General features: G+C 44.1%; 2 protein-coding genes across 2 annotated transcripts in view; one reads left to right on the top strand and one right to left on the bottom strand.

Annotated features, from left to right (window-relative positions):
- Positions 1 to 10,749, top strand: part of LYPD1 (LY6/PLAUR domain containing 1) — a 61,488-nt gene extending 50,739 nt beyond the window's left edge. Inside the window, exon 3 of the mRNA XM_079923770.1 lies at positions 10,501 to 10,749. Coding sequence (XP_079779896.1) covers positions 10,501 to 10,736 — 236 coding nt within the window. The 3' untranslated portion in view covers positions 10,737 to 10,749. The remainder of the gene's footprint in view (positions 1 to 10,500) is intronic.
- Positions 10,750 to 11,201: 452 nt separating this feature from the next.
- GPR39 (G protein-coupled receptor 39) overlaps positions 11,202 to 13,804 on the bottom strand; it is a 230,322-nt gene continuing 227,719 nt past the window's right edge. The window contains exon 2 of the mRNA XM_079923769.1: positions 11,202 to 11,713. Coding sequence (XP_079779895.1) covers positions 11,205 to 11,713 — 509 coding nt within the window. The 3' untranslated portion in view covers positions 11,202 to 11,204. The remainder of the gene's footprint in view (positions 11,714 to 13,804) is intronic.

The following is a 13,804-nucleotide window of genomic DNA, read 5'->3' as shown; positions in this document are numbered from 1 at the left end:
TTGATACAATTTCAATTTTCTTAAATTTACCAAGGCTTGATTTGTGACCCAAGATATGATCTATCCTAGAGAATGTTCCATGAGCACTTGAGAAAAATGTGTATTCTGTTGTTTTTGGATGGAATGTCCTGTAAATATCAATTAAGTCCATCTTGTTTAATGTATCATTTAAAGCTTGTGTTTCCTTATTTATTTTCATTTTGGATGATCTGTCCATTGGTGAAAGTGGGGTGTTCAACTCCCCTACTATGAATGTGTTACTGTCGATTTCCCCTTTTATGGCTGTTCGTATTTGCCTTATGTATTGAAGTGCTCCTATTTTGGGTGCATAAATATTTATAATTGTTATATCTTCTTCTTGGGTCGATCCCTTGATCATTATGTAGTGTCCTTCTTTGTCTCTTGTAATAGTCTTTATTTTAAAGTCTGTTTTGTCTGATATGAGAATTGCTACTCCAGCTTTCTTTTCATTTCCATTTGCATGGAATATCTTTTTCAACCCCCTCACTTTCAGTCTGTATGTGTCCCTAGGTCTGAAGTGGGTCTCTTGTAGACAGCATATATATGGGTCTTGTTTTTGTATCCATTCAGCCAGTCTGTGTCTTTTGGTGGGAGCATTTAATCCATGTACATTTAAGGTAATTATCGATATGTATGTTCCTGTTCCCATTTTCTTAATTGTTTTGGGTTTGCTTTTGTAGGTCTTTTCCTCCTCTTGTGTTTCTTGCCTAGAGAAATTCCTTTAGCATTTGTTGTAAAGCTGGTTTGGTGGTGCTGAACACTCAGCTTTTGCTTGTCTGTAAAGGTTTTAATTTCTCCATCAAATCTGAATGAGATCCTTGCTGGGTTATCTTGGTTGTAGGTTTTTCTCCTTCATCACTTTAAATATGTTCTGCCAGTCCCTTCTGGCTTGCAGAGTTTCTGCTGAAATATCAGCTGTTAACCTTATGGGGATTCCCTTGTGTGTTATTTGTTGTTTTTCCCTTGCTGCTTTTAATATTTTTTTTTGTATTTAATTTTTGACGGTTTGATTTATATGTGTCTTGGCGTGTTTCTCCTTGGATTTATCCTGTATGGGACTCTCTGTGCTTCCTGGACTTGATTAACTATTTCCTTTCCCGTATTAGGGAAGTTTTTAACTATAATCTCTTCAAATATTTTCTCAGTCCCTTTCTTTTTCTCTTCTTCTTCTGGGACCCCTATAATTCGAATGTTGGTGCATTTAATGATGTCCCAGAGGTCTCTGAGACTGTCCTCAGTTCTTTTTCATTCTTTTTTCTTTATTCTGCTCTGCAGTATTTATTCCCACTATTTTATCGTCCAGGTCACTTATCCATTCTTCTGCCTCAGTTATTCTGCTATTGATCCCTTCTAGAGGATTTTTAATTTCATTTATTGTGTTGTTCATCATTGCTTATTTCCTTTTTTGTTCTTCTAGGTCCTTGTTAAATGTTTCTTGCATTTTTTCTATTCTATTTCCAAGATTTTGGATCATCTTTACTGTCATTATTCTGAATTCTTTTTCACGTAGACTGCCTATTTTCTCTTCATTTGTTTGGTCTGGTGGGTTTTTATCTTGCTCCTTCATCTGCTGTGTGTTTTTCTGTCTTCTCATTTTGCTTATCTTACTGTATTTGAGGTCTCCTTTTTTCAGGCTGCAGGTTCGTAGTTCCCATTGTTTTTGGTGTCTGTCCCCAGTGGCTAAAGTTGGTTCAGTGGGTTGTGTAGGCTTCCTGGTGGAGGGGACTAGTGCCTGTGTTCTGGTGGATGAGGCTGGATCTTGTTTTTCTGGTGGGCAGGTCCACGTGTGGTGGTGTATTTTGGGGTGTCTGTGGGCTTATTATGATTTTAGGCAGTGTCTCTGCTAATGGGTGGGGTTGTGTTCCTGTCTTGCTAGTTTTTTGGCATAGGGTGTCCAGCACTGTAGCTTGCTGGTCGTTGAGTGAATCTGGGTGTTGGTGTTGAGATGGAGATCTCTGGGAGATTTTCGCCATTTGATATTATGTGGAGCTGGGAGGTCTCTTGTTGACCAGTGTCCTGAAGTTGGCTCTCCCACCCCAGAGGCACAGCACTGACTCCTGGCTACAGCACCAAAAGCCTTTCATCCACACGGCTCAGAATAAAAGGGAGAAATAATAGCAAGAAAGAAAGAAAGAAAGAGGATAACAAAAAATAAAATAAAGTAAGATAAAATATTTTTTTAAGTAAAAAAAAAACCAGACGGACAGAACCCTAGGACAAATGGTGAAAGCAAAGCTATACAGACAAAATCTCACACAGAAGCATATACATACACACTCACAAAAAGAGGAAAAAGGGAAAAAAATAATCAGTCTTGCTCTCAAAGTCCACCTCCTCAATTTGGGATGATTCGTTGTCTATTCAGGTGTTCCCCAGATGTGGGTATATCAAGTTGATTGTGGAGATTTAATCCGCTGCTCCTGAGGCTGCTGGGAGAGATTTCCCTTTCTCTTCTTTGTTCTCACAGCTCCCAGGGCTCAGCTTTGGATTTGGCCCCGCCTCTGCATGTAGGTCGCCGGAGGGCAGCTGTTCTTCACTCAGACAGGATGGGGTTAAAGGAGCAGCTGATTCAGAGGCTCTGGCTCACTCAGACTGGGGGGAGGGAGGGGCACGGAGTGTGGGGCGAGCCTACAGCAGCAGAGGCCAGCAGAACGTTGCACCAGCCTGAGGCACGGTGTGCCTTCTCCCGGGGAAGTTGTCCCTGGGTCCCAGGACCCTGGCAGTGACGGGCTGCACAGACTCCCCAGAAGGGAGGTGTGGATAGTGACCTGTGCTCGCACACAGGCTTCTTGGTGGCAGCAGCAGCAGCCTTAGCATCTTATGCCCGTCTCTGGGGTCTGCGCTTTTAGCCGTGGCTCATGCCCATCTCTGGAGCTCCTTTAAGCAGCGCTGTTAATCCCCTCTCCTCGCGCACCAGGAAACAAAGAGGGAAGAAAAAGTCTCTTGCCTCTTCGGTAGCTCCAGACTTTTCCCCAGACTCCCTCCCTGCTAGCCGTGGTGCACTAGCCCCTTCAGGCTGTGTTCACGCCGCCAACCCCAGTCCTCTCCCTGGGATCTGACCTCCGAAGGCCGAGCCTCAGCTCCCAGTCCCCACCCGCCCCGGTGGGTGAGCAGACAAGCCTCTCGGGCTGGTGAGTGCCGGTCGGCACCGATCCTCTGTGCAGGAATCTCCCCACTTTGCCCTCCGCACCCCTGTTGCTGTGCTGTCCTCCACAGCTCCAAAGCTTCCCCCCTCCGCCACCTGCAGTCTCCGCCCGCGAAGGGGCTTCCTAGTGTGTGGAAACCTTTCCTCCTTCACAGCTCCCTCACACTGGTGCAGGTCCCGTCCCTATTCTTTTGTCTCTGTTTATTCTTTTTTCTTTTCCCCTGCCCATGTACGTGGGGAGTTTCTTGCCTTTTGGGAGGTCTGAGGTCTTCTACCAGCGTTCAGTAGGTGTTCTGTAGCAGTTGTTCCACGTGTAGATGTATTTCTGATGTATCTGTGGGGAGGAAGGTGATCTCCACGTCTTACTCTTCTGCCATCTTCCCCCTCTCTTCCCTGTATTTCCTTTTTGATTTTCTGTCTGGATGATTTGTCCATGGGTATAAGTGGGGTGTGAAAGTCCCCCACTATTATTGCATTACTGTTGATTTCTTCTCTTATGGCTGTATTTGCCTTATATATTGAGATGCTCCTATGTTGGGTTCATATATATTTACAATTGTTATATATTCTTCTTAGATTGATCCCTTGATCATTAAGTAGTATCTTTCTTTGTCTCTTACAACATTCTTTAAATTCTATTTTGTCTGATAGAAGTATTGCTACTCCAGCTTTCCTTTGATTTCCATTTGCATGGAGTGACTTTTTCCATCCCCCCACTTTCAGTCTTTATGTGTCCCTAGATCTGAAGTGAGTCTCTTGTAGACAGCATATATACGGGTCTTGTTTTTGTATCTATTCAGCCAGTCTGTGTCTTTTGGTTGGAGCCTTTAATCCATTTACATTTAAGATAATTATTGATATGTATGTTTTTATGGCCATTTTGTTAATTGGTTTTGATTTGTTTTGTAGGGCTTTTTTCTTTTCCTCTTTTGTTCTATTTCCTTGTGATTTGATGACTGTCTTTAGCATTGTTTTTGGATTTCTTTTGCCTTTTTTTTTTTTTTTTTTTTTTTGCGGTACGTGGGCCTCTCACTGCTGTGGCCTCTCCCGTTGCGGAGCACAGGCTTCAGACGTGCAGGCTCAGCGGCCATGGCTCACGGGTCCAGCCGCTCCGTGGCATGTGGGATCTTCCCGGACCGGGGCACAAACCTGTGTCCCCTGCATCGGCAGGCGGACTCTCAACCACTGCACCACCAGGGAAGCCCTCTTTTGCTTTTTTGTTTGTGTATCTATTGTAGATTATTGATTTGTGGTTACCATGAGGTTTTGATATAGCTATATATATACAAGATTGTTTTAAATTGCTGGTCTTTTAATTTCAAATGCGTTTCCAATATCCTGCATCTGTACTCTCCTTTTCTCATGACTGCTGGTTTTGATATCATAATTGTGTGTGGATTTCCTAACTTTACTGTATGTTTGCCTTTACTGATGAGCTTTTCCATTCATAATTTTCTTACTTCTAGTCGTGGCCTTTTTATTTTCCACCTAGAGAAGTTCCTTTAGCATTTGTTGCAAAGCCAGTGTGGCGGTGCTGAATTCTCTTAGCTTTTGCTTTTCTGTAAAGCTTTCAATTTCTATGCCTTGTTGGGTAGAATATTCTTGGTTGTAGGTTCTTCCCTTTCACCAGTTTAAATATATCATGCCATTCCCTTCTGGCCTACAGAGTTTCTGCTGAAAAATCAGCTGATAACCTTAAGAGTATTCCCTTGGACGTTATTTGTTGCTTTTCCCTTCTTGCTTTTAATATTTTTTCTTTGTCTTTAATTTTTGCCAATTTGATTACTGTCTGTCTCGATGTGTTCCTCCTTGGGTTTATCCTGCCTGGGACTCTCTGCACTTCCTGGACTTGGGTAACTGTTTCCTCTCCAGTGTTAGGGAAGTTTTCAGCTATTATCTCTTCTCTATTTTCTCAGGTCCTTTCTCTCTCTGTTCTCCTTCTTGGAAACCTATAATGCGAATGTTGGTGCATTTAACGTTGTACCAGTGGTGTCTTAGACTGTCCTAATTTTTTTTTTCATTCTTTTTCTTTACTCTGTTTCACAGCAAGTGATTTCTACCATTCTATCTTCCAGCTCACTTATCTATTCTCTGCCTCCATTATTCCGCTATTCCTTCTAGTTTATTTTTTATTTCAGTTATTGTATTGTTCCTATTTGTTCTTTAATACTTCTAGGTATTTGTTAAACATGTCTTGCATCTTCTCAATCTGTGCCTCCATTCTTTTTCTGAGATCTTGGATCATCTTTACTATCATTACTCTGAGCTCTTTCTCAGATTCCGTATCTCCACTTCACTTAGTTGTTCTTCTGGGGTTTTATCTTCTTCCTTCATCTGGGACATATTCCTCTGCTGCCTCATTTTGCCTAACTCTCTGTGATTGTGGTTTGTATTCCACAGGCTGCAGGGTTGTAGTTCTTCTTGCTTCTGCTGTCTGCCCCCTCGTGGATGAGGCTGGTCTAACAGGCTTGTGTAGGCTTCCTGGTGGGAGGGACTGGTTCCTGCCCACTGGTGGGTGGAGCTGGTCTTGTGCCTCTGGTGGACAGGGCCATGTAAGGGATTTGTTTAGCGGGCAACTATGTGTTCAGGAAGACTTTAAGCATCCTGCCTGCTGATGAGTGGGGCTGTGTTCCTGCCCTGTTGGTTGTTTGGCCTGAGGTGTCCGAGCACTGGACCCTACAGGCTGTTGGGTGGGACCAGGTCTTCGTGAGAAAATGGCGGCCTCCGGGAGGTCTCGTGACACTGAGTACTCCCCAGAACTACCGCTCCCAGGGTCTTTATCCCCACAGTGAGCCACAGCTGCCCCCTACCTCTGCTGGAGACTCTCCAATACCACAGGTTGCTCTGGCCCAGGATGTTATGAGGTCACTGCTTTTTATCCTGGGCAGTCGTGTGCACGAGACCTTGTGTGTGCCCTCTGAGCGTGGAGTTTCTGTTTCCCCTAGTACTGTGGAATTCGTGCAATAAGATCCCACTGGCCTTCAAAGCCAGATTCTCTGGGGGATCCTCATTCCATTGCCAGACCGCCAGGCTGGGAAGCATGACTTGGGGTCAGAACTTTCACTCCTGTGGGAGAACTTTTGCGATATAATTATTTCCTAGTTTGTGGGTCCCCCACCCGGCGGGCGTGGGATTTGCTTTTATTGCAGTTGTGCTCCTCCTACCATCTCGTTGTGGCCTTCTTCTTTGTCTTTGGGCATAGGATATCTGTTGGTAGGTTCCAGCATTTTTCTGTCAATGGTGGTTCAGCAGTTAGTTGTGATTTCGGTGTTTTCGTAAGAAGAGGTGAGCTCATGTCCTTCTTCTCTGCTATCTTGTGTCCACTCCTATTCTACTTTCATCTTGTGTATCCCTTAACTAATTATGGTAGTTAGTTGTTTTTACTGCTTTTGTCTTTTAACCTTCATACAAGCTTTATAGGTGATTAATCCACTACACTTACTATATATTTACCTTTATTAGTGAGATTTATACTTTTATATGTTTTGTTACTAATTAACACCTTTTTTCAACTTAAATGAGCCACTTTAACATTTCTTATAAGGTCGGTTTAGTGGTGATGAACTCCTTTAGCTTTGGCTTGTCTGGAAAACTTTGTATCTCCTTTAATTCTGAATTATAACTTTGCTGGATAGAATATTCTTGTTTGGAAGGTTTTTTTTTTTTCTTTCAGCACTTTGAATACAGGCATACCTCAGAGATACTGGGGTTTGGTTCCAGACAACCACAATAAAGGAAATATTGCAACAAAGCAAGTCATACAAGTTTCTTCATTTCCCCATGCATATAAAAGTTACGTTTATACTGTAATTTATTGTGTGCAGATAGCATTTATGTCTTTTGAAAATGTACATATCTTAAGTAAAAAATACAAAGCAAAAGCAATTAGAATCGTAGCATCACTTATCACTGATCACACATCACCATGAGAAATAGAGTAATGAAAAAGTTTGAAATATTGTGAGAATTACCAAAACATGACCCAGAGACATGAAGTGGGCAAATGCTCTTGGAAAAATGGTGCTGATAGACTTTCTAAACTCAGTGCCACAAACCTTCAGTGTGTAATAAACATAGTATCCGTGAAGGACAATAAAACAAAAAGCGGTAAGATGAGGTATGCCTGTATATTGTGCAACTCCCTTCTGGCCTGCAGAGTTTTTCATGAAAAATCTGCTCATTTTATGGGGGTTCCCTTTGAAGTAACAGGTTGCTCCTCTATTACCATTAATACTCTCTCCTTGTCTTATAGTTTCACATTTTAATTATTATGTGTCTTGATGTATGTTTCTCTTGGTTCCCCTTGTTTGGAACTCTCTGGGCTTCCTGAAACTGGATGTCTGTTTCCTTCCCCAGCTTAGGGAGGTTTTCAGCCATTATTTCGTCAAATAAGTTTTCTACCCCTTTTGTTCTTCTCCCCCTGTGACTCCTATAATGTGACTATTAATGCACTTGATGTTGTTTCATGAGTCCCTTAAGCTATCTTCCCTTTTTTTTCCCCCCCCATTCCTTTTTGTTTTCTCTGCTCTTTGATTGGGTCAGTTCCTCTGCACTGTCTTTGAGTTCATTGATCCTTTCTTCTGCTTCATCTAGTCTGCTCTTGAACCCCTCTCGTGCATTTCTAGTTCAATAATTGTACACTTTAGCTCTGTGACTTGTTTGGTTCTTTCTTATATTTTCTCTCTCTTTGTTGAAGTTCTCACTGTGTTCGTCCATTCTTCTCCCACGTTCAGTGAACATGTTTAAGACTACTACTTTGAATTCTTTTTCTTGTAAATTACTTATGTTTCATTAAAATTTTCTTCTCAAGTTTTATCTTATTTATTTGGACCATATGCATCTTTTTCTCCCTTTTGATGACTTCTTTTGGTTTCTGTGAATATAGATGAAACAGCCACCTCTCCCCGTCTTGAAGGGCTGGCCTAGTGTAGATGTACCTTGTCATTCAACCATACCCCAGCTTTTGGTTATCTCTTCAACCTTCCCAATTGTCTAAGCAGCCTATTTTATTTCTAATAGGTTCCAGTAGTTGAGTGTGTGCTGAGATCAGTTAGTGTCCCAAAGAAGAGGATCTCAGCACCTAGATTCAGGCTGATTGGAAGGCAGACCCTCTGGCAGCAACTTTTAAAGATGCAAATATATGCAGTCCTGCAGCACTACAAGCGTAGGCCCCACTGGCCATCAGAGCCAGGTGATCTGGAGATGTCCCCTGGGCAGCAGTCACAAAATTGGGGCACCCATCTTGTGTTATTTATCTAACTAACTTACCTCATCACTGACTCTTAGTCCTACAAAGTTAGACTTAAAAATATATCCCCAGCCATGTCACTAAGTGAAAATGCAAATAGGATATACATATATACAGCATATAGGATGTTATATTATGCTATTAGGATATATGCACAGACCTCTTCTCCATGGACACATCTGTAAATGCATAGAAATAGGCCTGGAAGGAGGCATCCCAAATTGATAAGAGTGCTCACCTCTGAGGAGGAGGAGGTAGCATTGGAAGGAGAGCGGTCAAGGAGCATTTTCTTATCTGTCTGAACGTTTTTACAGTAAAAGATGTATTCAGTACATATTTTTTAATTTTTAAAATTTATTTAAAGGAAAAAAGTTTACCGAAGTTGAACTGACAACTGACAGTTCAGTGGCTTTTAATAGTTAAGAATAAAAAGACAGTGAAACTTAATTTTCTAAAATGGGCAATGGTTAGAAAATGTAGAGACTCTGGGAACTCTGTAGCATGTTCCTTAGAAATTAAACAGTGCTCCTTGGTCCCCCTACACATCCTCTGTCCGTGAGATTTATCTTACCAGACCAGCTACCTTCCAGGTTTTTCTAACAGAGTTACAAAAGCAATCCTTACAAACATGCAATTATAGAAATGACATAAAAATGCATGTTTCATATAAATCTAAAGTATTTCTTTACCTCCCACTTGAGAGTTTTAGGCACGTCAAGTAGCAATTCTCAAGGGAGAGGATGCGGGCCCAGATGGAAGCAATGCTTGCAAACACACACGCCTGCAGGGAGTCAGAGGGGAGGGAGCCCTGGCTACTGGTGGAATGTGTTGTATCCCTCAGACACACAGGGCGGCACATGGGCTAAAGGCATCACTTTGAGGTTCAGCTCTAGTATGATGTTGTATGTCCCAAAAGAAAAATAGTTCATTGATACAAAACGGCCTCTCTCTCTCTCTCTCTCTCTCACACACACACACACACCAAACGCTATTTTCAAAGTAGTCTTCCCCCCTGCAAAAAACAAAAGCATTTTGTGGTTACCTTGGCCGGCTGCTTTGCTCTATAGTACTACAGATTGGACAGCATGGGACCAGAATACTTGGTGCAAATCACAGGTGCTCAACTTTCTAGAAGTGTGACTTTGGACGAGTTACTAAATCTCTCTGGCCCTTAGGATCCCCATCTGCAAAATGGGGATGATCTTGGGGCCCTCGCTTGTAGGGTTGTTGCAGGTAGTCAATGAGCTGGGAGCCATCTGAAGAGTGCCTGGCAGTCAGCAAAGTATTTCATAAGCTTAGCTATGACTTGAGTAAACGTCCAGCTTTATAAAGTCAAATGATTACCCAAGACACCCCTAATTTGATGATTATGCTGCAATTTGGACCTGACACACGAGCTCCTTAAGAAGGGCCCTCCAGTCTTAGTGGGAAGACCCTTGATGTATCCACACAGTATGTTAATAAGGGCTGGCTGTGTGGTGCTGACTTGGCAAATGGCCATATGTTCTAAGGGCAAAACTTCCCTTGGAACAAGGCGGTGCTCGGCACACTGTCAGCCAGGCTGCCCCCCTCCCTTCACTGAACCCACACAGGGCCTCTTTGGTAGTGATCTGATTTATTCTCTTCGGAGTTTGGTTTTTGAGAGAATTCCAGGATTTCAAAAACACACAGTTGAGAGCCATCTCTCCGTGGTCGCTTATAAAGTACTAACAAACAAACAGAGATAAGATCTTGACATGTAGCCTGTCATCCTCTCTGGCATGAGACAGTGTGAACCCAAAAAGTAAATAAAAAGAAGTTCTGTCTAGTACACAGTTTAAAGCAAAATGAACTTTGATTTAAAAGCTCTTTATTCACTGGTCCTGGCATCTCAGAAGCAAGGGAAATGATGCCCGCTGCCCTCACTGCACCTGTCTTGTATTTTGGGGGGGCTCAACGAAACACCCTGGAGCAGTGCCCTGGCCACACCAGGTTTCTGGGCTGTAGGAGAAGGAAGAAAAGTGCTCTCCGTGGGGATGTGGGCTCAGGGTTGCCGTCTCCTGGCCAGTGCAGGCTGCTAACTCTGGCTCCTCTGGGTCTGTTGCAGGAATCATGTACCGCAAGTCGTGCGCGTCCTCGGCCGCCTGCCTCATCGCCTCGGCTGGGTACCAATCCTTCTGCTCCCCAGGGAAAGTGAATTCCGTGTGCATCAGCTGCTGCAACACCCCTCTTTGCAACGGGCCCCGGCCCAAGAAGAGGAGCAGTTCTGCCCCAGCCCTTCGGCCGGGGCTCCCTGGCACCCTCGTGCTCCTCCAATTAGGCCTTTTCTTGGCACACTGCTGAAGCTGAAGGAGATCCCAGCCCCCTCCTGCATCGTTCCTTGGGCCCACCTTCCCCCAGCCCCCTGAGATTTTTCTAGGTGTCCTTGGATGCTGGGTGGCGGGGGGAATCCGTGTTCTCTTTCTTTCAGTTCCTTGGCAAACAATGGAAGAGCTCAGTGTAAAAACAAAACTTTGTGAGCTCCGGACGCATTCAGTTTGACTGAATTTTCAGTGTGTCCTTAACGGAAGGAAGGAGGAGGAATGGATACAGATGGGCCAGCTCTCAGAGTTGAGGCCCGGTTGGCGGCAGCATTCGCCCTCAAGTGACACTTGTAAGCGGCCATCTGCTTTCTTCCCAGGCCCGTCTTCCGCCCCGTCCCTGATGATGGGCGCACAGTTTGTCTTGGCACCGCTGCATGCAGGTAACCGTCGCTTTCGTGTGGGGAGGGCCCGTGGGCGCTCCAGCTTCCCTTCCTTCCTTGACAGACAGTCACACTTCATGCTCCTGGAAGCCATTTTCGGTGGCAGGGTTGGCGGGTTTCACCTCCGAGTTGGGATCCGGTGACTCGCAACTCAACTGCTGAGGCTTAGGTTCGGGCTGGGCCTCGCTCTGAAAAGTGCTTAGGAAAACCTTGGTAGTTCTCCTTGCAGAGGAATTGGGCCGGGAAGCCAGGAAGATGAGTGGGCGGCGCGCGGAGCGGGCACCATCCGCGGCGGAGGCCACGTGGGCGCGCAGGCGCTTCTCCTGGTTGGCATGTGGCAGCGTCAGCCGGCAGCGCAGCACCTGCCCGAACACGCTGCGGAACTGCTGCGAGGACACGTTGTACAACAGCGGGTTGACGACCGAGCTCAGGTAAAAGAAGGTGTCCGAGAAGGGAAGAAGGATCATGTACGCCTCGAAGTAGGACTTGGTCCAGTCGTGCTTGGGTCTGGCCGCAGCCATGATCCTCCGAACCTGGTTGGGCATCCAGCAGACGGCCAACGTCACAACGATCAGCCCTGAGCAGGTGGGAGAGGGGAGAGACAGAGAGAAAAAAAAAATCATAAGCCCAGCAACAACAAGATACCCATAAGATATTGAGCCCCTCGGTTCTGTGCTTACTGGCCAGGAAATGGCGCCCAATTTTCAAGTTGGGCTTGATTGATGGCTTTTTTTGCCACTAGCAAAAAAAAAAAAGAATTTAACACTGTTTCAAGGCCAGGGGCGTTGACTGTGTTAAAGACCATTAAATGCTGTAGACAATTGATTTATACCTGTTGATGCCTGTTAATTTAAAAAAATGTTTTTGTTGTTTGTGTATCCAGAAGGCATTTGATGTAGTCCGTAAGTCTGGTTTTGGCCTTTAAGGGATAGATGGATACAGTATATAGCCACATCAGATGAAACAATATTTGTACTTTAAAGAGTGTTTGTCTAGAGGCAACCCAATGGTTATTTTCAAGACAGAGGGCAGTGGCAGCCCTTCGGTAACAAAGAGGTATATTTAGCGACACTAATTTTGCATTCAATTTCAGGGGAGGCAAAGTCAGGAGTAGCCTGTCACTGAGCGTGTGTTTTGGACATGTATTTAGTAGGCGTGCACACCTGTAATTACAACACTGCATCTGCAGCAGCACTTCTGTTTCTTTACAGGTGTTTTTAGATATGTCATAGATTTGAGCCTCATGGGGGAAAAAAGATAATTATCCAAAAACCATGGAAAATATAAAACTTGGAGTTCAGCGAGTAACTCACTAGCTCACTGCCTTTGTGTCACTAAGCTGTACCGTCAGCAGCCCCGAAAAGATCAGGCTCTAAAAAGGCACCCCTTAGTGGTCCCCCAGAGGATCAAAACTTAGTGGTCCCCCAGAGGATCAAAAGTTGACTGCACGGACAGATGTCTGAACGCCCACCTATTTGCATTCTGAATCACGCAATCATTGCTCTTTCTACAACCTCTGACAGAGAAAAAGATGCTATGTACACCATAGACAACTGATATCACTAATGTCATGAGTATTTATCCACAGTGACCAAAAAAGTAAATAAGAAAAGGAAAAGCAGGCATCTGCAGAGCCTTTGCTGTCTTCTCTTGGGGACCCAAGACACCAGAATGTAAGTTTCTAGGTGGAGAGCTGATATCTTAGAGCTTAGAGCTGTGTTTTGGATTTTCAGAAATTCTTCCTCCCTCTACTAAATTTACATAATATATTAAGAAAAATTCATTCACATTTTCAAACCCTCTGATTCTCTAGGAAGCCACAGGTAAGTGATTGTTGGCAACGACCCCTTCTTGCCTCTGATCAATGGTAAATATTTCATTAATAAATGCTCCAGGAAAAACAGCCATGTTTATCCATCCAGGGTTGGCCCACCCTCGCCTAAGCATCCCCCCTTGCCTGGGGCGGCAGAGGGGCCCTAGTTATGTTCTCCCAACAACCAATCCTCCAAAAATCCCAGCTGTCAGCAAAGATGACCCGTGAAACCTGCTCTCCCCTGTTAAATTTCCAAACAGGCTTGACAGGTTTATGGGGTCAAACCTCAGCCCACACTTGAAATACAAACCAATTTGCTTATTTCTTTCCTTTGCTACACTCAGTAAATCTAAAAATAAAACAGGCAAAGTAACATTGATCTGATGAAAGGCAAAAAAAAAATCACATTAAGAGTACAGGCTGAAGCACCTAGTTCCAGCTGCTGGATGGGAACAAAAATCAACGTTGTTCTGATTGATTGATTACCAAAAAAAAAAAAAAACCTGCATAGGAAAAGCGGGGACTCTAAGAGGCACGGGTGTGTCCAGTGTCCAGCCACCACTGCTATTCCAAGTGTGTTCTGAAGTTATTTCTCCTTGTTTCTTATCTCATGTAGCTCTGGCTGAAAGGTTCATCTTGTTAATTGTGAAGGACTCAGGTAACTCACCTCGCGAAACAACATATCGTCACAAAGTTTTCTATCTTTTTCTCTTCCTTGCCACTGAATTTCACAGAACAAGTACCAACCATCTTCATCTAAGGACTTATTTCTTAGAATGTGGAAACTGAGCTGTGTGCCATGCTCACTGTGGGAGGTTGTGCTTGCAGGTCCAAGGATCTAGAAAGGCAACGAGA

The sequence above is a fragment of the Stenella coeruleoalba genome (assembly GCF_951394435.1).
Source record: "Stenella coeruleoalba genome assembly, chromosome: 6".
Taxonomy (NCBI): Eukaryota; Metazoa; Chordata; class Mammalia; order Artiodactyla; family Delphinidae; genus Stenella; species Stenella coeruleoalba.
Note: the sequence above shows the minus strand (reverse complement) of the source record. Positions and strands in the feature narration are given on the sequence as shown.